The sequence below is a fragment of the Phacochoerus africanus genome, chromosome X (genome assembly GCF_016906955.1).
Source record: "Phacochoerus africanus isolate WHEZ1 chromosome X, ROS_Pafr_v1, whole genome shotgun sequence".
Classification (NCBI taxonomy): Eukaryota; Metazoa; Chordata; class Mammalia; order Artiodactyla; family Suidae; genus Phacochoerus; species Phacochoerus africanus.
The window spans coordinates 289,453-311,151 of NC_062560.1; the positions used below are offsets into that span (position 1 = coordinate 289,453).

A 21,699-nucleotide genomic window follows, 5' to 3' on the forward strand; every position below is an offset into this window, starting at 1 on the left:
ACAAGTACCGTGCTGTTGGTGTTCCCGTGGCAGCTCAGCGGGTTAAGAACCCAGGTGGTATCCATGAGGATGCAGGTTCGATTCCTGGTCTCGCTCAGTGGGTTACGGATCCGGCGTTGCCGTGAGCTGTGGTGTGGGTTGCAGATGCGGCTGGGATCTGGTGTGGCTGTGGCACAGGCTGGAGCTGCAGCTCTGATGTGCTCCGTAGCCTGGGAACTTCCATAGGTCGCACCTGGGGCCCGAAAAAGCAAAAAGAAAAAGAAATACACTGCTGCCCAAATGTCCTTATTGGGGATAAATTAGGGATAAAAGCTTCAGGTTCGGCAGCTAAGTAGGAGTCGCTGTGGATAACTAAACCCAACTGGCAAACAAACTCCAGAACCGCAAGCCATGTCGGGACTGCGTCAAAGACATTTTTCGGTGTGCGGGACTTTCTTGGGGGGTCGGGTAGGGGGTACAGACTAGACGTGCAAGCGCCATCACCCCTGACATTCCTCCACCAGCCTCGGCCACCTCGGAGCCACACGTGCGTTTACGCGACCCGAATTACCTGCGCAGGTGTTAGCAGAAGGAAGAGTAACTTACTCCTCTGGTCCCTGCGGATCTACGAGGCCCTCGAACAGGTGGCCCACTCCGGGCACCTAGAGGCGGCTCCCACTGGGAGTGCGCTGGACGCCGGGGCCGGACTGGGCGCGCCCAGGCTAGCGGGCCCGCGAGGTCTGCAGGCCGGGGCTGGGGCGGCGAGCGGGGGCGCGGGCTGCCTCGGGTCTCCTCCGCCCCTCTCGGGCCTGCCGGGCACCTTGATCCTCTGCAGACAGTCCTGGAGCATCGCCTGCGTGCTGGGCTCGCTGAGCCAGCACAGGAAGAGCTCATCCACCTTCATCTTCAGGACCGGCTGCAGGACTTTGCCGGGCGGCATCTCCGGGACTCGGCGCCCCCCTTCCTGGGGGGACCCCCTTCCTCCCGCACACGTGCCCGGGACCCGGACAGAACTCGGGCCTGAATGAACCGCGGAGCGGGCTACGGCCGCCACAGGGGAGTCCGGGGGAGTCCGGGGGAGTCGTGATTCGGGGCCAGAGGAGGAGGCGGGGCCCGGCAGAGTCAGGGTTCCGGACCGGAGGTCCCGGGTGAAGGCGGCCGGCCGGCGGGGGTCGCGGGTCTGGGGTCCTGGGTCCGGGGCGAGGCGGGGCCCGGCCGGGTGGGGCTCCTGCGCCAGGGGTGGGGGGCGGCGCCCCGCCCCGGGGCTGCGTGGGCTCGCGGGGCCCGGGGAAGGCGGGCGTTCGGGCCGCAGCAGGGCCCGCCCAGCTCAGGGCAGCTTCAAAACGGGCGCCCGAGGCGCGCGCCCCTACAAGGTCGCCTGCGTTGTGCGTCACCCGCAACGCGTGGCGTTATCACGATCCTCCCATCCGCGCCCACAACTCGGGCCGGGCCTGTGCAAGGGCGCTGGGGGGCGCTCAGGAGCGGGGGTGGGGACCGGGGTGGGGACAGCGGTTGAGGACCGCGGGTGCCCCACTTAGAAGTCGTTCGGCTTTGAGGCATTTGCGGGGGACGGCCCGCGCCAGCGAGGGGGCCCTAGGGCCGCAGCGATGCGGGCATCCTCGGGGCGAGCTCGGCGGGGGCGGGGGGAGGAGGAGGAGGAGGCGGAGGAGGAGGCGGCGGCGGCTGGGGGGTCGGGCATGCGCAGTGCGCGCCAGCCCAGCGCGCCTGGGAGGCCTGGCTGTGCTGCAGGAGAAGGGAGTGGTACCGCGGCGAGCGTGCGCAGTGCGTGCCTACCGGCCCGGGAACGAGCACGCGCGCGGCGGGCGCGGAAGCGCCCCGAGGCGGAGGTGGGGCGCAGGTGCGGCTTTTAAGTAAGATGGGCACCCCTCACCCCGCCAGCCTCGCCTCGACGATAATTCTGTTAATGAAATGGTAATGGTGGGTTGGAGGGGTGCAGGTGCTTTAAAGCTGGCCTTTTAGGATGAGCATGAACCTCTCTTAGAATGGCGAAAAGCATCCATCTCAATCGATAGAGGCGGAATTAATCACCTCAATAGCCTTCGGCCCCTTGACTAGCTTCTTTCAGTTTGTCCTTTTAATAAATCACCCACGCAGCACATATGCATCTCTTTCCCTTATGTCTTGATTTTTTTTTTTTATTTTAAAAGTCTTCCCTTGGGTTTGCTCTCTTTTAGGAGGTAGTTTCAAGTTCTTATGAGCTGGGGTCTCTTCTTTGTATAAATATAGCTACACTCACTGCATAATACTCTTAAACTATGGTTTTATTTTGTGTGTATATTGATGGCAAACTTCATTGGTGTTTGTCAACTGAAAACAAAATTTTCTCAAACGTGGAGAATTATATTTCATTTGGCGGCCTCGCTGAAGGCTTCAAGCCCAGGAGGCAGCCTTGCAGATTGCTCTGAGGGAGGGTTGGGGAGGAGCCAGGGTACAGAGAAGATGTTGCAACAAAATCAAGGTTACTGGGACATTAAAAGGTTACTGTTAATTAAAGAAAACTGGGAGATCCCCTTGAGGCTCAAAGGGTTAAGGACCTAAAGTTGTCTCTCTGAGGATGCAAGGCTGGCTTCCTTAACCCATCCATCAGTGGGTGAAGGATTTGGCATTGCCGAAAGCTGTGGCGTTAACGTCACAGGTGGAGCTCGGCCATAAAAAGAAAAACAAAAAGAGAGCTAGGCATTTCAACTTAATAAATTTAGCCTTTTTCTATTATGGGAAGATGCTAGAATCTGGGCCCATGGAAATCATTCCTTGTGGGCTCCTTAAATCTCTTAAGTGCAGCCAGAGCCCTAATTCCCCTCCCCACCCCGCCCCCAATCCCCCCAGGACGGGCGGCTGCGGACTGCAACATCCTTTGTTGACTGATGGACCGAGACATTCTTGGTCCAGCTGAAGATGAGGATAAACCCCCAGTGTTCTGGGTCCCGAGACAGCCGTGAGGCAGGAATTCCGGGCACTTCTTTCTATTCACGGGCTGACGCGTCTGGAGAGCAGTAAATCCTAATACACATCTCTGAGGGCATCGCAAAACAGACGTCTTCTCAAAGAACAAACGTGCGTTTCACTCTGGGTCTTTTAAACGAGCTTCCATTCACCCCTGTGGTTTTGCAGGGGAAGGGCCTGCACAAGACGGCTTTATGCCCCCGGCCAGGCCGAGAGAGCGAAGGAAGAGCCTGTGTGTCTGCCAACTGGACGGCAGTAAACTCAGAAACAGAACCACCTTCACTGCGTGCAGCCGGGCAGGCTCCCGACCCCACGGGGCCACGAGGTGCCGTGGGGCCCGAGGCTAGCTGGACCTGGGATGGGCACGCCCACCCTCCAGACAGACAAGGGGAGCTCTGCTGGCTACTCTACATTCCAGCGGTGGCAGGAGAGCCTCAGCATGGGGGTTGGGGGTGGAGTTTGCTCCTTATCTCAGAGAGACAGAGGGGGTTGAAGCGAGATCGTAACTCTCTGCTCAGGAATTGAAACTGAGCAGCCTGGATGAAAACCAGGAACTTAGCCAGTAGACCAGATAGAGGCTGGGAAACTGACAGCACTAACGGCCTGAACCTGGCCAGAACCCAGAGTGGGCCTTGAACCCACGTGCCGGGACTTGAACCCAGCCAGAACCCATACTGGGCCTTGAACCCACGTGCCTGGACTTGAATTGAATACTGGGCCTTGAAACCATACTGGGCCTTGAACCCACGTGCTGAGACTTGAACCCAGCCAGAACCCATACCGGCCTTGAACCCACGTGCCGGGACTTGAACCCAGCCAGAACCCATACTGGGCCTTGGACCCACGTGCGGAGACTTGAACCCGGCCAGAACCCAGATTGGGCCTTGAACCCACGTGCCGGGACTTGAATACTGGGCCTTGAAACCATACTGGGCCTTGAACCCACGTGCTGAGACTTGAACCCAGCCAGACCCATACCGGCCTTGAACCCACGTGCCGGGACTTGAATTGAATACTGGGCCTTGAACCCATACTGGGCCTTGTACCCACGTGCCGGGACTTGAACCCGGCCAGAACCCATACTGGGCCTTGAAGCCATGTGCGGGGACTTGAACCCAGCCAGAACCCATACTGGGCCTTGAACCCACGTGCCGGGACTTGAACCCGGCCAGAACCCAGATTGGACCTTGAAGCCATGTGCGGGGACTTGAACCCAGCCAGAACCCATACTGGGCCTTGAACCCACGTGCCGGGACTTGAACCTAGCCAGAACCCATACTGGGCCTTGAACCCACATGCTGGGACTCGAACACAGCCTAAACCCAGATTGGGACTTGAACCCAGCCAGAACCCATAGTGGGCCTTGAACCCACGTGCCGAGACTTGAATTGAATACTGGGCCTTGAACCCATACTGGGCCTTGTACCCACGTGCCGGGACTTGAACCTAGCCAGAACCCATACTGGGCCTTGAACCCACATGCTGGGACTTGAACTCGGCCAGAACCCACATTGGGCCTTGAACTCACGTGCTGGGACTCGAACCCAGCCTAAACCCAGATTGGGACTTGAACCCGGCCAGAACCCAGATTGGACCTTGAAGCCACGTGCCGGGACTTGAACCCGGCCAGAACCCAGATTGGGACTTGAACCCACGTGCCAGGACTTGAATACTGGGCCTTGAACCCATACTGGGCCTTGAACCCACGTGCCAGGACTTGAACCCAGCCAGAACCCATACTGGGCCTTGAACCCACGTGCCGAGACTTGAATTGAATACTGGGCCTTGAACCCATACTGGGCCTTGTACCCACGTGCCGGGACTTGAACCTAGCCAGAACCCATACTGGGCCTTGAACCCACGTGCCGGGACTTGAACCCAGCCAGAACCCATACTGGGCCTTGAACCCACGTGCCGGGACTTGAATGCTGGGCCTTGAACCCATACTGGGCCTTGAACCCATGTGCTGAGACTTGAACCCAGCCAGAACCCATACTGGGCCTTGAACCCATGTGCTGAGACTTGAACCCAGCCAGAACCCATACTGGGCCTTGAACCCACGTGCTGGGACTTGAATACTGGGCCTTGAACCTATACTGGGCCTTGAACCCACATGCCGGGACTTGAACCCAGCCAGAACTCCCATTGGGCCTTGAAGCCATGTGCGGGGACTTGAACCCAGCCAGAACCCCCATTGGGCCTTGAAGCCATGTGCGGGGACTTGAACCCAGCCAGAACCCATACTGGGCCTTGAATGGACATTTTAAATTAGCACTCACCTGTTGTCTGGACTTACTAAGGTTCAGATTCTTTGTGCCTCCGCGCCAAAGGAATTCAGCAAGAGACAAAGTGATGGACAAGAAATGGATTTACTAAGAAAGGATGCTAGTGAGAGATGCAAGGGGCGGGCAGGGAAGCTCTGCCCCCAGGATCCGATGGGCCACAGTTTTATCCTCCAAGGAGGAGTCGGGGTTGGCAAAGCCTGCCTCTTCCTTTCCAGGAGGAGTGGCTCCTCCTTGGTATGGGTAAGGTGGGTATTTAAATCAGCTGAAGGGCGGTCCTCAAACTCCTGCCCTTGGTGGATGGATTCCGAATGTAGGCCTCATCCCATCCCCACCCAACGACCTGAAGCAGTTCTGGCACCTCCACTCCGCAAGCCAGCCTGCCTTGGCTGGTCGCTTTTTTTAGGAGCAATTTATTAACTTACGGTGATCTCCCAACGTCCCATACGTTCCCCTCAATATCTGTGATCCTCTCCTGGGACTTCTCCAGCCACCTGGGCCGACGCCATCCCTATCAGCTAAAGGCAGACTTCCCCGGATTCTTGGCCCCTGTGGAAAGAAAGAGTGTTTCAAGGAGGCAAAAGACTTGAAACAGATACAAAGTGTATTGTTAGAGACACAGTACCACCTGTGGGAGCGCACACAGAGCAGTAGTTTATGCGTGTAGGGCAGACGCAGCGCAGTCACACGCACCCAGAGGAGGGGTGAGGGTGCGGGCGTCCCCCTGAATGAGGAGCCAGAGAGGTGATTTAAATCATGGGGCAGTTCTCCCGGGACTTCGTCTTCCTTTGGGCAGTGACCTTGTTTTATCCTTCACACCTGACTGGGCCCGGGGCCCTCCCTGATCCCCACCTTTTGGCCGAGATGGATTTCAGCGCAGAGCATGGTGGGAAGATTATCTAGACTTGTTATGGCCTGGTACCCCCCCACCCCAGCTTCTGACCCAGAGCAGTCTATCTGTGCACGTGGAGTTGGGGTCTCCTTGAGGTTGGAAAGTACGGAAGTATGCTACGGGTTTTTTTTTTTTTTTTTTTTTTTTGCTTTTTAGGGCCGCACCTGCAGCATATGGAAGTTTCCAGGCTAGCGGTCAAATGGGAGCTGCAGCTTCCAGCCTACACCACAGCCACCGCCACACCAGATCCAAGCCGCTCATGGCAACGCAGGATCTTGAACCCACTGAGAGAGGCCAGGCATCAAACCTGCAGGGATCCTGGTCGGGTTCTTAACCCGCTGAGCCGCAGCGGGACCTCCCCCTCCCTGGCCTGTCTGTGCTTTGCTTTATTCCTGGCTGGCTTCTTCCTCAGCAGTTCATTGCCCCATGAGATTTCCTTTTGTACGGTGAGAAAGTGGAGGAAGTGACAAGTGCGTCCCGTCTCGGTGGGGTGGCCCTGGCACACACATTCCCACACTGGACATTTGCGCCTTCTGTGATGGCTGAGGAGACAGTGCCTTCCTGTGAATCACGGTCACCCCTGCGCCGCCTTCCCGGCGGGCCTCAAACGACCCCAGGACCCACGGCCTCACTTCTCGCTTCATTAAAAGCCACGTGGCTTCAGGGAAAGGTCTCCAGACTGCGAAACCCAGGCTCAAATGGCCTTTGAACGTTTTCTTCAACAAAGATTGTTTTACGGGTCATTCCTTACACTTCAGGTTTTCTGCAATGGGGACAAAAAGGAGGGGAAATCCATGGAATGTTTCCTAAGCAGCAGCTTTGTAGGCAAAACGCCGCATAGACCTGACAATTAAAAAAAATTTTTTTTAAATGAAAGGACCATAATTTTATTTTTCTCAAAAAACAAAATATTTTGTGTGATCACAATTAACCATATCCCAAAAGGGATCCTTGAAAACCAAAGATTTTAAAATATACTTTACAGGAGTTCCCATCATGGCGCAGCCGAAACGAATCCGACTAGTATCGGTGAGGATGTGGGTTCGATCCCTGGCCTCGCTCAGTGGGTTAAGGACCTGGTATTGCTGTGAGCTGTGGTGTAGGTCGCAGATGTGGCTCAGATCCTCTGTTGCTGTGGCTGTGGTGTAGGCTGGCAGGCAATGCAGGATCCAAGCCATGTTTCTGACCTACACCACAGCTCGTGGCAATGCCAGATTCTTAACCCACTGAGTGAGGCCAGGGGTTGAACCCGCATCCTTATGGATACTAGTTGGGTTCTTCACCCACTGAGCCACACGGGAACTCCAACAGAATGTATTTCTGCACTGCAAGCAGTCAGCCACAGCCTCATGGTTACTAGTCGGGTTTGTTACCACTGAGCCACAACGGGAACTCCTATGACTTCTATCCTGAGAGTCCCCCTTTCCTCTTTGGGCAGTATTTCAGTATACTGCCTCCTGGGCTATCCTTAAGTGGACAAAACAAAAGGTGTCACAGCTACCTGGGAGCACAGCCACTCCCAAGGGTGGGCCAGTGAGCCCTGAGGGAACTCAGGGAAGAGGCCCAGTCACTGAGTTTAGAGAGAAGGGCCAGTGCATGTCAGCCAACTGCCCAGCCACCTATGGGTGTAGATAGAGAGGAAAAGAGAGGAGTGCTGCTGTAACCAGTGATCATGGGGGTGGCTGTTACGTGCCACTAGCTGACTGCTACACAAAAGGCAGAACAGTGAAGGTTTTCATGCCAGGGGACTGAAATGATGCAGTATGTTTGAGGCCTGTGACTATAACCGTGACAGTGAGAAGGATGGTCGTTTATGGGCATGGGACTCCAGATGGTGATACCATTGTCCCAGGGGCAATGCTTATTTTCATATCACATGAATATCACCTTAATTCTAAAAAAGAAGAGGAAGCCCGTAGGTAGCAGCCAAGACACACCCATGAAAGGGAGCAGGGAAGGGGCTCGGAAGACAGGGGGTGAGGCCGTGGGATCAGAATGTGACAGGCGAGGCGGCAGGGGCCCCAGCACAGGGCCCACGAGGAACGAGGCAGGCCCGGCCGTGCCCAGGCGGAAGTGGCCTTCTCCCCGTGCCCCTGGCCGTGTGGCCACTCTCTGCCCTTGATGCGCTTTCTCTACTGTCCCATGAATATTTGAGGCCTCTGAGGAGACTGTTGCTAAGGGTGCCCTGCATTTTACCTGGCTCTAAGATGACCTGGTGACGCGGGTCTGATTAGCCATCTGGGGAGAACCAGTGAAGGTGTTTGCAGAAAGTTGGCAGAGGCAGGGCTGCCCTGAGGTTTGGAGAAGGAAAACCTAGCGAAGGTTGTCCCAAGCCTGGTGTTGCCTCTGAAAAGGGCAACAGTGTTCTTACAGAGATCCCTGTTCCCCGACCCCAGGGTGAGGGCTTCAGTGGGGGCCCCGCAGTTGTGTCCTCGCCCCGACCCAGAACCTGTGAACCGGGCCTTATTTGGAAACAGGGTCTTTGCAGGTGTGATGAAGCGAAGGGTCTGAGAGGAGGTCCTCCTGGATGAGGGGGGCCCTCCCTCCAAGGACAGTGTCCTCCCAAGAGACAGAAGAGGAGACACAGACACAGAGCAGAAACCCCGGGAAGATGGAGGCAGAGACGGGAGGGAGGCGGCCACCAGCCCAGGGCCTCCTGGAGCCCCCAGAAGCTGGAAGAGGCGGGAAGGACCCTCCCCCCGAGCGCCTGGAAGGAGCATGGCCCAGGGACACTGTGACCTCAGAGTCTGGTCCCCAGGATGGGGGAGGGTGCCCTTGTGCTGTTTTAAGCCCCCCAGTTTGGAGTCATCTGTCGTGGCCACCCCAGGACACTCACAGCCTGGGGTCGTTGTTAAAACAGGGCAGTTCTGGTGAGAAAGTCCAGCCAGCTGAGCTTTAATGCAGCCTGGGAGAGCTGGCTGTGAGAGATGCTCTGAGAAACTGTAACTAGGACATGGTGTCAATTTTGCGTATCTTAAGCGTTCAGGAAGAAGCGGAGGGTGGCGGGCACGGCGTCTGGCAGGGGAGCTGGTTGCAGGGCAGCGGCGTGTGTGTGTGTGTGTGTGTGTGTGTGTGTGTGTGTGTCTCCTTCCCCTGAGTCCCCATGCCCGCATCCTCATCCCTGGGAAGGCGACCCTGCCCGCCTACCCCCAGCCCCTGGCTGCCACGTGTCTGGCAACATGAGCGGCAGGTTGAAAAGGCCCCCATTCCTTTTCTCGTCTGATTGAATTCCCTCCGCAGCCCCCGGTTCCCCCCGGCACTGTTTCAGGTTTCGGTGATAAGGAAAAGCACTTCGGCTTCTGACTTGCTTTCCGCCACCTTCAACTCGATTTCCCGTCCTGGGAGGACACTGTGTGTGGTAGAAGAGCATCCAATTCCTTACTCATGGGCAAAAAGCTCCAATGTAATCTGAATATTCAGCACTTGGCACTGGTCAGGGTGAAGGACGGCATATGGAAATGCTTCTGGTGCAGGTAATCAAAAGGCAGAAGCCACCGCGGGACCGAGGGAAATAATGACGTCTCTTCAATATTCTCGCAAAGTGCAGAAACACGCATCACAGCGCCCAGACTCCGCATCCTCTGGTGACCGAACCTGTAACTGCTCCGTCGCAATGGGAGAGAATAACGGCTGGTAAGAAATGAGGATGTAATGGACGCAACCGCCTGGAAAGGCGTCGGGGGCCAGGGCAAGGCGGCAGCTGCCTGCCACCGAGACCGAAACCAGGACAGTTGTCCCTGTGGGAAATGAGCAGAAGCCGTGGGTCCCGCAGACCTGGACATGTTTCCTGAGGGTTGATGGGGAAGATGCATCCTTGGCAGGCGGTGGAGAATTGGATGGAATTGGAGGCAGAAGAGGAGACCCAGACACAGAGGAGAAGCCACGGGAAGGGTCTGAGAGGAGGTCCTCCTGGATGAGGGCGGTCCTCCCTCCAAGGACAGTGTCCTCCTAAGAGACAGAAGAGGAGACACAGACACAGAGGAGAAGCCACATAAAGACGGAGGCGGAGACAGAAGTGAGGTGACCACCAGCTCAGGGCCACTTGGAGCCCCCGAAGCTGGAAGAGGCAGAAAGGACCCTCTCCTGGAGCCTTGGAGGGAGCACGGCCTCAGGGCCACTTGGAGCCCCCGAAGCTGGAAGAGGCAGAAGGACCCTCCCCTGGAGCCTGTGGAGGGAGCACGGCCCCGGGACCCCTTGACCTCAGACACCTGTCCCCCAGGACTTGAGCCCAATGACTTGGTGTGGCTTTAAGCCCCTGGTGTGTGGCCATCGGTTGTGGCCACCCCAGAATGCTCACGCAGCCCCACCTCCATTGTGGTGGACCCAGAGCCCTCACTCACCATCGCCCACTGACCTTCATCCCCCTCAGAAGAGAAGAGACACTTCTCTGTAAGCCTGGAGTCATTTGATAAGGCTCTTAAGCCAACGACTTTAAATAATGATTCCAGATAATGGGGGAAAACTTCCTTGTTTGGTTACATTGCACGGAGGCAAAAAGCACCCTTGGGAGCCAAGCACTTACTCGGCTGAGAGTCACAGACTTTGAGGATCAGCTCTGATCGGGGCGCGGTGAAAAATGCAAATGCTCAGGATGCTCTTCTCCTGTGGGTTCCAGGCTGGTTGGGTCCCCCGCCCACCTGGGCTGGGAGAGGAGCCTTGTGGAATACACCTGCCCCAGAGGGGGAGTGACGCCTCTGCTTCAGTCCAGATAACCTGCCTGTGTTTTTCTTTAATAAACACATGGTCTCACCTTCGGCTGTTCCCTTAAATTCTCTTCAAAAGCAACTCTGTGATGGATTCTGAGAGATGTGCATTTTCTGTGGTTTAAAAGCCCTCACTCTGCAAAACTATCTTAGGAAAATCGCCCCCCCTCCCACACCCATGCTCACTGCCCTGCTATTCACAACAGCCAAGATGTGGAATTGACCTGAAGGTCCATTGACAGAGGCACAGAGAAAGAAGAGGTGGTCCACATACACAGTGGAATATTACTCAGCCCTGACAAAGAATGTGTCATGCATTTGCAGCAACATGGATGCAACTAGAGATTTTCCTAGTATGTGAAGTCTGAGAAAGACAAATATCACATGATATCACTTACGTGTGGAATCTAAAACATACAACAAACTAGTGAATAAAACAAAAAGGAAGTAGATTCGGATGCAGAGAAGCAAGGAGGGGTTCCCAGGGGGAGAAGGAAGGGGGAGGGGCAGAAGGGGGGAGGGGGGAGAGGTACAGACGACCATGTATAAGAGAGAAGCTACAAGGACAGATCATGCAGCACAGGAAACAGAGGCATGACCTTTCCCCCCCTTCTTTTAGGGCCGCACCTGCAGCATATGGAAGTTCCCAGGCTAGGGGTTGAATCAGAGGTGCAGCTGCCGACCGACACCAGAGCCACAGCAACGCCAGATCTGAGCTTCATCTGTGACCTACACCACAGCTCAGGGCAGTGCCGGATCCTTAACCCACAGAGCAAGAGGCCAGGGATCGAACCCACATCCTCATGGACACTATGTCAGGTTCTTACCCTGTTGAGCCACAATAGGAACTCCTCGAGCCATTATCTTGTAATAACCTCTAAGGGAGGATAACCTGTCAGATGTGTGAGTCATTACATTGTACTCCTGAAACGAATATAATATTGTAAGTCAACCACACCTCCATAAAAAAAAAAAGAAAGAAAGAAAAAGAAAAAGGCAATAGTCCCCCAAAGCAAGCACCGATCTTCATCGCTGTGAGACCCCGGCACCAAAAAAATTGAAGAGCATCTCGGGGATCAGGGCGGGCAGGAGGCTCTGGGAGTGAGGGCGTGTTCCCTGGAGAAAGCCCGCAGCGCCGCGCAGGGCGGCCGAGGCAAAGGCACCTGTTCCAGCAGCAGGAATTGCTAAGCAGGAAGCCGTCGCCACAAGAAGAGCGTTGGCGAAGGACTGGGAGGGATACGCGAAAGGAGAATCGTGTTTGTTGCTCAAGTAGGACCATCCCGGGTTGCAACAGATTTCCTCCCTCTTCCAAACTGCTGAGAGCGAGAGCCACGTGCATGTGTGTTGAGGTGGAGGTCCCGTTGTGGCTCAGCCGTAACGAACCCTCTAGTAACCGTGAGGGTGGGATTCGATCCCTGGCCTCACTCCGTGGGTTCAGGATCCAGCGTTGCCGTGAGCGGTGGTGTAGGTTGCAGACGTGGCTCCGATCCCACGTTGCTGTGGCTGTGGTGTCGACTGGCAGCTGCAGCTCTAATGCATCCCCTCGTCTGGGAACTTCCATGTGCTGCGGGTGTGGCCCTAAAAACGGCAACAACAGCAACAAATCTTTGAAGCACGTGTGTTGAACTGATTTCAGGGTCGGGTTACGCTGTGAATAAACTCAGGACATAAGAGCGGATTCTTTCCAGGAATGTGAGCCCCTACATCCCTGCTGACTGATTCTTCCTTAAGGGAAAAATAAAAGGATGTTTTCTTGATACTTCCTCAGGGAACGAAGACCTTAGGTACAGGACTGTTTATACGGCCACACCCGAGGCATGTGGCAGTTTCTGGGCTAGGTATTGAATCCAAGCCACAGCTGCAGCAACACCCGATTTTTTTTTCTGTCTTTTTAGGGCTGCACCTGCGGCATATGGAGGCTCCCAGGCTAGGCATCCAATTGGATCTGTCGCCACCAGCCTACGTCAGAGCCACAGAAACACCACATCCGAGTCACGTCTGCCATCTACGCCACAGCTCATGACAACGCCGGATCCTTAACCCAGTGAGCGAAAAGCCAGGGACTGAAGCTGCAATCTCATGGTTCCTGGTGAGATTCGTTTCCACTGCACCACGACGGAAACTCCCAGCCCCGGATTCTTTAACCCATTGCGATGTGCCGGGGATCCAACCTGTGCCTCTGCAGAAACTGGAGCTGCTGCAGTCAGATTCTTAACCAACTGCACCATGGTGGGAATTCCTAGCTAGAGGACTTTTGCTGTGACCTATGATTCCCCTTGGACTCAAAGCAGGTGGAAACTCTTTAGACAACGGGTGTGCTGTGTTTTTCTTTCAGTGAACACAGTGTTAAGGGTGCTGGGGGGTTAGACATGGTATTTGTCCTTTTTTAAGACCCACATTTGACTCTGAATGTGAGCTCACATTTTCCTTGATGATGCAGGGCTGTATTTTTTTCTTTTCGCTTTTTTTTTAAGGGTTGCACTGGTGGCATATGGAGGTTCCCAGGCTAGGGGTCGCATCAGAGCTACAGCTGCTGGCCTGTGCCACAGCCACAGCAACGCCAGATCCGAGCCTTGTCTGCAACCTACACCACAGCTCAGGGCAACGTCGGATCTTCAACCTGCTGAGCGAGGCCAGGGATCAAACCCACCACCTTATGGATGCTATTCGGATTCGTTTCTGCTGCGCCACGGCAGGAAATCCCTCAGGGTTTTACTTCTGAGGGCCAAGGTTCGTGCCTTAGATCACGGCACAGCAACAACGAATTACTTTCTAACCATGGAAGTCTTGGGTGCGATGGGAGAAATCGGGACATCTAAGGAAGTTACAGAGAAAACAGACCCCGGGGACCAAGGACCCTCCCCTGAGCCTCCAGAGGCAGCACGGCCCTGGGACCCCTTGACCTTAGAGGTCTGGTCCCCAGGGCTGGGGGAGGATGGAGGTTTGTGGTTTTAAGCTCCACTGTGTGGTCACCTGCAGCCTCGGGGACCCCGCATGGTGGGGGGTGTCGGGAACGGAACGCAGCCCGTCAGCCTGGGGCTGGGTGTGGGCAGAAGCCCTGACGACTGTCTCAAACGGGGGCGTCTCGTGACAAACCATTCGGACGAGGCTGCCCAGACACCCCAGTCTTTCTCTGGCCGCCATCCCCAAGGTTGACAAGGACACGGGGCTCGGCGGTCCCGGCTGTGCGTTGTGTCCCTCCAGAGCCAGGCGGCAGGCATGTCCTTGGGGGACAGCTGGGCACAGGCTCCTGTTGGCAGCACGGACCTCAGGTTATTTTAAGGGCTCTTTTTCATGCCCCAGGGGTTGCGTACCAGGAAATTTCAGGAAATTGCAGCCACGCCTGGCATTAAGGCTGCATTGCTGTCTGGCTCCAGAATCTGAGGAATGTCATTAACCCTTGACCTCCAGCATCGGCCGCGGTCAGGCACTTCGAGGACAGTGACGCGCTGACCCATGGGCATCACTGGGGTGCGGGGGACACAGAGCTCGCGTGGGTTCAGCCGATGCCATGGTGGGCATTGCCTGTGCTGCCCGGTCATGACAGTTCCATGGTGGCGACAAGTGACCCCCCCCCCACAGCTTCTGGTCACGTGAAAGGCCAGCTCTCAGAGTTGTGGCATTTCTGAGGCTCAGACAGAGCCAGCGCTGTCAGTGGGCGCCAAAGCATGTCCCATCACCTCCTGCCCCGTCATCAGGGATGCCATCGTTCCAGACACAACTTGCTTCTACGATGAGTGAGCATGTCTCTCGAACGGCCATCCTCTGACCACGCGTGGGGCAGAGTCAGAACGGGGTTCCACCCAGGAAGCGGGTTATTCACTATGGTGAACAGGATTCTGACCCATCTTAAAGCCAAACCTGACCACCTTGCCCAAACCAGTTCAATCCTTTCTCTGCAAACATCCTGAGATGGTTGGTACCTGACCCCTTGAAATGCAACTTGCATGGTCAGCTTGTGTTTCCGTCCCGACAGGGGATGAAAGGTAAATAGATGGTAGATATTGATAGATCGATGGCAGGTTAGATGGGTAGAGAAATAGACAGGTGAGGGAGAGATAGGTAAGTAGATAAATAATTGATAAGCAGATAGAGACGGATGCTCGATAAATCCATAATAGATATATAATAGATGGATAGATAGGTAGATAGGCAGATAGATCCATGAGAGATAGACACTTAATGGCTGGATAGATAGACAGATGGGTAGATTGAGACGGATGATGCTAAGCAGATACACAATAGACAGACGGATGAGATGCCGACCTGTTTCCTCTAAGACACATGCACACATGCCGCTTGGAAACAAGCAAAAAGCTTGTGAGGTACATGCATATATCTACGTATAAAAATTATGGGTATTATTGTATATTCTATACTCTACATGATGCATATAATATGTATCCTATAAAATTTCATGACGCATAATTATATATCATACCCACATGTATACATTTTACTTTATATAACTTTACATGATACCTGTAAGCCTATCATGTAGCAATAAGACACTATATGCTTAATGCACCACGGTGCCATATTATTACACAGTATATGGGTGTGTTATATAATGAACATGGCACAATATGGCAATACTGTGCCTTTTACATTTCATAGGCACATACATATGTTATAATGCAATTACGGTAGCATGCTATATTATTTATAATTTGATTCTCTCTCCTTTTTTTTTTTGGATTTGCCCACAGTGCTTGAAAGGTCCAGGGCCAGGGAGCGAAACGTTGCCACAGCAGCAACCCGAGACATAGCAGTGACCACGCCGGAGCCTTAACCTGCTGAGCCACCAGGGAACTCCTATAATTTGATTCTCTTTGTGCATCGTTTTACCATCCAACAAATTACTAAGGTGGATTTGACAATTTTATGTGGATTCCAACCTTGTGCCTGTTTTCCTTCAGGAACTTTCCTGGGGCGGCCGTGGGATATGGTCTGTGGACAGCACTGTCCACCCACTGGGCTGGGGGCTGCGTCTGGCTGGACTGGGCTTCAGGAGGCCGCTGCCTGGGTGTCCTGGCCCTGAGAGCTTGATGGTCTCCCGGCGCTTTTCACCTGCTGTCATGCTGCCTGGTTCCCGGGACAGGTAGGGCCCACCTGGTGCCAGACGGCTCACCACGCGGGAGGGATGCCCTTGACCCCAGGAGCACCGGAGTCCACAGAACTGACCCATGGGCAGCTTGCTGGTCCTTCTCTATCCTCCTTGAGCTGGCTGCACCCCATCTCTAGGTGTGGAAGAGGGGCTGACCTTACAGTAGCCAATAGGAGGGGTGGGACCTCAGCTGGGGGGTCCCCGGGACAGCGATCCCATACCCCGTGGGCTGTGCAAGGCTGGGAGACAGACTCCCCCATTCCTGGGATTGTGAGTCCTGCTCTGTCATTAGCAGTGAGCTGTTTTCATTGAGTGTTCAAATCCGTCCCCACAGGCAGAGCCTCAAGGGCTCACGTGCTCAGCAGGCTGCACCACAGCTTGGATCACCCCTGGCTTGTGTGGTCTGGATACACCAGGTAGACCGAGTCCCACCCACCCCCGGGCAGGGGCAGAGCTGTGTCCCTTTGGGTGGTGATAGGTGCCCCCAGAGAGGTGTTTACCAAATGCCCTCTGCAGCTCGGAGCTGTGGTCCAGCAGGAGCTGTGGGTCCACAATGTAGGATTTGTGTCATCAAGGGCACAGTCAAAGCTGGCTGTGCATCAGAGCTCAGTGTGGGCAGAGTCCAAGCTGGCTGTGCATTAGAGCTCAGCGTGGGGGCCCCACGTGGACGCTGAGGGAGGGAGGACGGCAGCTCCAGGTGGATGCTGGGGACTGGGGGGGCCGGGAGCCCCAGGAAGACACTGGGGGAGGTGGGGACAAGAGCCTCAGGTGGACACTGGGGGCAGTGGGATGGGAGCCCCAGGTGGACGCTGAGGGCGGGTGGGATAGGAGCCCCAGGTGGATGCTGGGGGCCAGGGGAACAGGAGCCTCAGGTAAACGCTGGGGGCTGGGAAACAGGAGCTCCAGGTGGACAATGGGGGCCAGGAGGCTGGGAGCTCCAGGTGGATGCTGGGGGCAGGGGGACAGGAGCTCCAGGTGGACTCTGGGGGTGGGGGGGACAGGAGTTCCAGGTGGGCAGTGGGGGCTGGGAGGATGGCCAGGCTGCTTCTTGATCTCTGGACCGAGAGTGTGGTGGAGACAGACACACACCGTGACAGCCTGGGAGGGAGGGCACGGCACCTTCTAAGAAAGGGCAGCCTGCAGTGAACCCTCAGAGCGAGCCAGCCTGGTCCAGGGTGGTCAGGTCGTGGCTTTGGACACTCAGGGCAGCAGCTGTGGGATGGAGTCCCCTCCGCCCACCCCCCCACCTCCTGGCTCAATCGATGCCATGTGTGCAGAGCAGGGGGTGGATCAGGTGGCGCCCAGCCCGCGTCTCCCAGGCGCCTCACCCGCATGAGTGGCAGAGTTTATTTCTGGCCACGGCACAAGTGGCCGAGATGCCGACACTCTAAAAACATCCCTGCAGGCGAGCAGCTGGCATCCGCGTCCAACACCTGACCTCGTGCGCGTCCTGGAGGCTCTATTTTTGGAAGGCAGCTGGAGGAAGGAGGCAACCCCCACGGCCGTGTTGTGTCCGGCAGGACGACGAGGGGCTCCTGGGTGGGTAGCGTTTCGATTCTACAGCCCTGCTCCATGCCGCTTGGGGACGAGCGGCAGGGAGCGTCTGAGGCCAGGGCCCTGGAGCCAGGAGGGGTGACAGTGTCAGCAGGCTCTCTGCACTGGGGGACCACTGCCCTGGGGCAGAAGCTCAGAATTTCCCTCTCGGTGGCAAAGGCTATGCCTTGAAGGGGCCGGCTTCGCACACTGCTCCGACCTCACCAGCTCGCTGTGCGTGGGTGGGGGGACCCTCCTTGCCCCTCAGCGACGGGAAGCCTGACCTCACGTTCGTAGTTCCACCCCCCACCATCCGCAAGCCGATGGCTCTGCAGGAACTCATGCCCCTGCCCCCTTCTCTCCAAGCTGACAACACAGAGCTGCTTCTGACGGCCAGCGGTTCCCCAAGTGGCCTTCTATGGGCCTCTGGGTCTAGGATCTCAGCCTGGCTGCCCTGCGGCACCGCCGTGGCCCCCATGGGCCTCCAGAGATGTGGCACAGGGACTCACGTTCTGGCGGGCCCCCAGGAAAGCTGGCTCTGCAAAGGTAGGCTGGCAGCTTCCAGGGCACAGGCAGGGCTCGTTAGGTACAGTTTTCTTTCCCCGTGTGGGGGCCATCTGGTCCCGAGGGTTTTAGGGCTCCCTGACCCCCCCTCCGTCTGTATTAAATCCCCACCTCCCCTGACGAGCCGGCTGCCTGGTTCATGGAGAGGCTGCATCGTCCAAGGCAAGAACCCAGGCCTTCCTCCTCTTAGTCACAGAGTGAGATGGTTCATAGCCGGCCGGGGTCCGAGGCTTTTGCACACTCCTGGGGGTGGGTGTTACATGCTGAGTCCTGAGGCTGTGGGACCTGGTGAGCTGGGCCTTCGCAGGGTGGGGCTGGGGGGGTGGCAGGTGAGAAGGTGGACACGGAGGCCAGGGAGGAGCACACAGGATGAGGGATGCTGGACAGAGGAGACGGCCGTGCAGGGGGACGCAAGAGGGAGAGGAAGACGCGGGAGGGGACACCCGCGCTGGGCGGAACGTGGCCCCGTTCACCAGGTGCGGCCCTCGCCCCGGGACCTCAGAGTCTGACCGTGTGCGGAGACGGGGTCTCTGCGAGAAAATCAAGACGAGGCTGTTCCGGTGGGGCTTGATCCGCTCTGATGGGGTCTGTATCAAAAGGGGGGATCCGGAGGCGGCCACGCCCCAGGAGAAGCCGCGAGTGGGCGGAGCAGAGACGACGCGATGCGTCCACACGCCCAGGACCGCCAAGCGTGCCGGCGGCCCCCAGAAGCTGGGAGGGGCCGGGCCGCTTCTCCCCCGCAGGCCCCGGGGAGGAACCAGCCCCGCCCACGGAGACCTGGGACATCACACCCCCAGAAATGCAGGAGGGCAGCGTCCTGCAGCTTCAGCCCCGCCGTGGGCAGCACCCAGGACACTCGCACAGAGCCGTCCGGGGCAGGGACCCTGAGGGAGGCAGCTGTGGGAGCAGCCCTGAAGGATCGGGCCAACCCAGAGACGACCTGGGGCAGCCGCGACCCCAGGAACAGGCCCTGCTCCTCGCACGTCCCGGGCAGGTGTCACCCCATCACCGGGGTGAGTGGGCACCAGCTCTTTCAGTGACAACCGACGTGGGATTCTCAGGTCTCGGGCCAACTGGAGGCTCTCCTCCTGATCAGTGACAGCTTCAGAGGAAGGAGAGGTGATGCCCGAAGCTCACCTTTGGGTCATTTCTTTCCCCCAGATTTGTTTCAGAGGCCTTGTCATTATCTCCCAAGTCTGTGGTTACAAAATGCCACAGACGGGGGTGGCTCCAACACTGGACATGGATTTCCCAGGGCTCTGGAAGCTGGACGTCCGAGACGACGGCAGGGGCAGATTAGTTCCTGGCGAGGCTCAGCTTCCAGTGAGGCTCTGTCCTCACACGGTGGAGAGAGATCTGGGGTCTCTTCCTCTTTTAAAAAGGACCCACCTCATGACCTCAACTAACCCTAATCACCTCCCAAAGCCCCACCTCCTAACACAGCCCACTGGGGACCAGGGCTTCCACCTCGGAATTTTGGGGTCCCACAGGCATGTCGTCCAAAGTTTTCAACAGATTTAGGAGTTCCCATGGCGGCTCGGGGACGAACCCGACTAGGATCCACGAGGATGTGGGTCGGATCCCTGGCCTCGCTCAGTGGGTTAAGGATACGGTGTTGACGTGAGCTGGGGTGTAGGTCGCAGACGCAGCTTGGATCCCGCGTTGCTGTGGCTGTGGTGTAGACCAGCAGCTGCAACTCTGATTCAGTCCCTAGCCTGGGAGATTTCACATGCTGCAGGTGCAGCCGTGAAAAGAAACGAAGCAAAAGAGAAAACACAAACAAGCCAACAAAACGCAAGGTATTTCCTGGCTCTCTGGATGTGATCTCCCCATCGGGGCGGCCCCCAGCCCCTATGACAATGAAACCCCTTGAGGAGAGGGAACTAGTCGGTTTCACCCGCTGCTGGGACCCCAGCTCTGGATGGCGGCTGGCAACAGGGCAGGTGTCTACCTACGTTTGCACAACCGTCACACAGATGGATAAGCCGGAGACAGGGTGTTAGAGCAGATGACCAGGCAGAGGGCTTGGGTTTCTCTTGGATCTAGCAGATCCCCCCCCCCCGACCCCGCAGCTCAAATGGCACCAACACCAGCCCACATCAAAGCTGTTTGCTCAGGGAACAAGTGTGTTTTCAGCGCAGACGATGCCTCTCCGCATCCTGCCCCTTGCTATTCATTTAAGCCGCATCCGCGTGGAACAGCTGGAAAAAAGGGGGCCTTTGTTCATCACTTAACATGAGGTATTTTCCCACCATCTCCTCACCCATGGCTGTTCTTACTCTCATTCTTATTCTGGCCATACCCATGGCAGGTGGAAGTTCCCTGGCCAGGGACTGAACCCTCAACGGACTTGCAGGCTGCCCCACAGCTGAAGAAACACCAGATCCTCATTCCACTGCCCCACGAGGGAACTTCCCTTGCCGTGTGGACATTATAGGACGTAGTTCTGACAATTCTGGTACATTCTGATGAGAGGCGGGGCCCGCCAGAAAAGAGCCCTGCCCCCGTGGGTGGGGAAGGGGTGGGTGGAGTCATGGGTATGACATGGCGGTGGGTGCTGTCCTGGTTGGAAAAACATCACCCCAGAATCTCCTTGCTCATCAGTGCTGTGTGTCCGCACCTTGGATGTAGGAATAAAACACTTGTGGAGGGGTGTGTGTGTTGCTGAGGCAGGCGGGCGGGAAGAGTGCATTCCCATCCTGCTCCTTCTTCTCTCCCTCAACACTCAGGGAGGCTGTGGTGGGAGGTGGGCAGCCTGGTTTTCTCCACCTGGTGGGCCCCTGACACTTGACGCTTGTGCCCTCCGAGAGCCCCATGTGCACAGACGGGCGGGAACCATCTGTTGGGAAGAGGGCAGCCACACAGGTGGCATTGCCACCTGCCAGTCCGTGCACCCCTGAGGGTTTCCTGATGCTCTCTTATGAACAGGTGCCTTTGGCGGCTGAAAGAAAAATGCAAGTTGAGCATCCCGTGGCCAGGGACTCAGGGTCCATCCCCCCCCCCCGGGGGCCCAGAGGCTCCAGCTCAGATCCCTGTAATGAAAGCTCTTTGTTATTGCCCCCCAGGTGGGAAGTAGAAATTGCACTAAAGCATAGCCAAGTGATTTGTTTTCTTTTTGTCTTTTTTTTTTTTTTTTTTTTTTTTGTCTGTTGTCTTTTTAGGGCTGCACCGGCAGCATGTGCAGGTTCCCAGTCTAGGCATCAAATCAGAGCTGTAGCTGTCAACCTACACCACAGCCACAGCAACGCCGGACCTGAGCCGCATCTGCGACCTACACCCCAGCTCAGGGCAACACCAGATCCGTAACCCACTGAGCGAGGCCAGGGATCGAACCCACATCCTCATGGATCCTAGTTGGGTTTGTTAGCGACTGAGCCATGGTGGGAACTCCTAATCATAGCCATGTGATTTCATTCACAGCTGCACCATTTTGCATTCCCACCAACACAGATAAACCATACCCGTAAAAAGTTCAGTTAACGATTGTGGGTCTGCAAGCTTTTTTTGTTGTTGTCAACTGCATTTGTGTTCATTTCATTTAGAATGTGACTTATAAATTACGTCACTTGATATCCTGGCAGCTTTAGGGATGTGGAACATGCTGGATGTGAAAATCAGCTCCCAAACCTATACGGGTGCGGGTCTAAATGCGTTTAAGGGGAGCAGCGGCTGCGG

The 21,699-nt window shown here is 56.4% G+C and overlaps 1 protein-coding gene and 1 long non-coding RNA gene across 2 annotated transcripts in view; both read right to left on the bottom strand.

The window, feature by feature from the left end:
• LOC125118832 (proline-rich proteoglycan 2-like) overlaps nucleotides 1-17,261 on the bottom strand; it is a 186,663-nt gene extending 169,402 nt beyond the window's left edge. The window contains exons 1-5 of the mRNA XM_047765660.1: nucleotides 17,256-17,261; nucleotides 16,736-16,875; nucleotides 16,591-16,667; nucleotides 15,795-15,932; nucleotides 551-1,305 (exon numbers count right to left, since the gene is read on the bottom strand). Of these exons, the coding sequence (XP_047621616.1) occupies nucleotides 605-1,305; nucleotides 15,795-15,932; nucleotides 16,591-16,667; nucleotides 16,736-16,875; nucleotides 17,256-17,261 (1,062 nt within the window). The 3' untranslated portion in view covers nucleotides 551-604. The remainder of the gene's footprint in view (nucleotides 1-550; nucleotides 1,306-15,794; nucleotides 15,933-16,590; nucleotides 16,668-16,735; nucleotides 16,876-17,255) is intronic.
• Nucleotides 17,262-17,332: 71 nt separating this feature from the next.
• LOC125118185 (uncharacterized) lies at nucleotides 17,333-18,604 on the bottom strand. The gene is made up of 3 exons (XR_007132790.1): nucleotides 18,535-18,604; nucleotides 18,136-18,267; nucleotides 17,333-17,544 (listed from the first exon to the last, which is right to left on the bottom strand). It is a non-coding gene; the product is annotated as an uncharacterized LOC125118185 (long non-coding RNA).
• Between the last annotated feature and the right edge of the window lie 3,095 nt (nucleotides 18,605-21,699).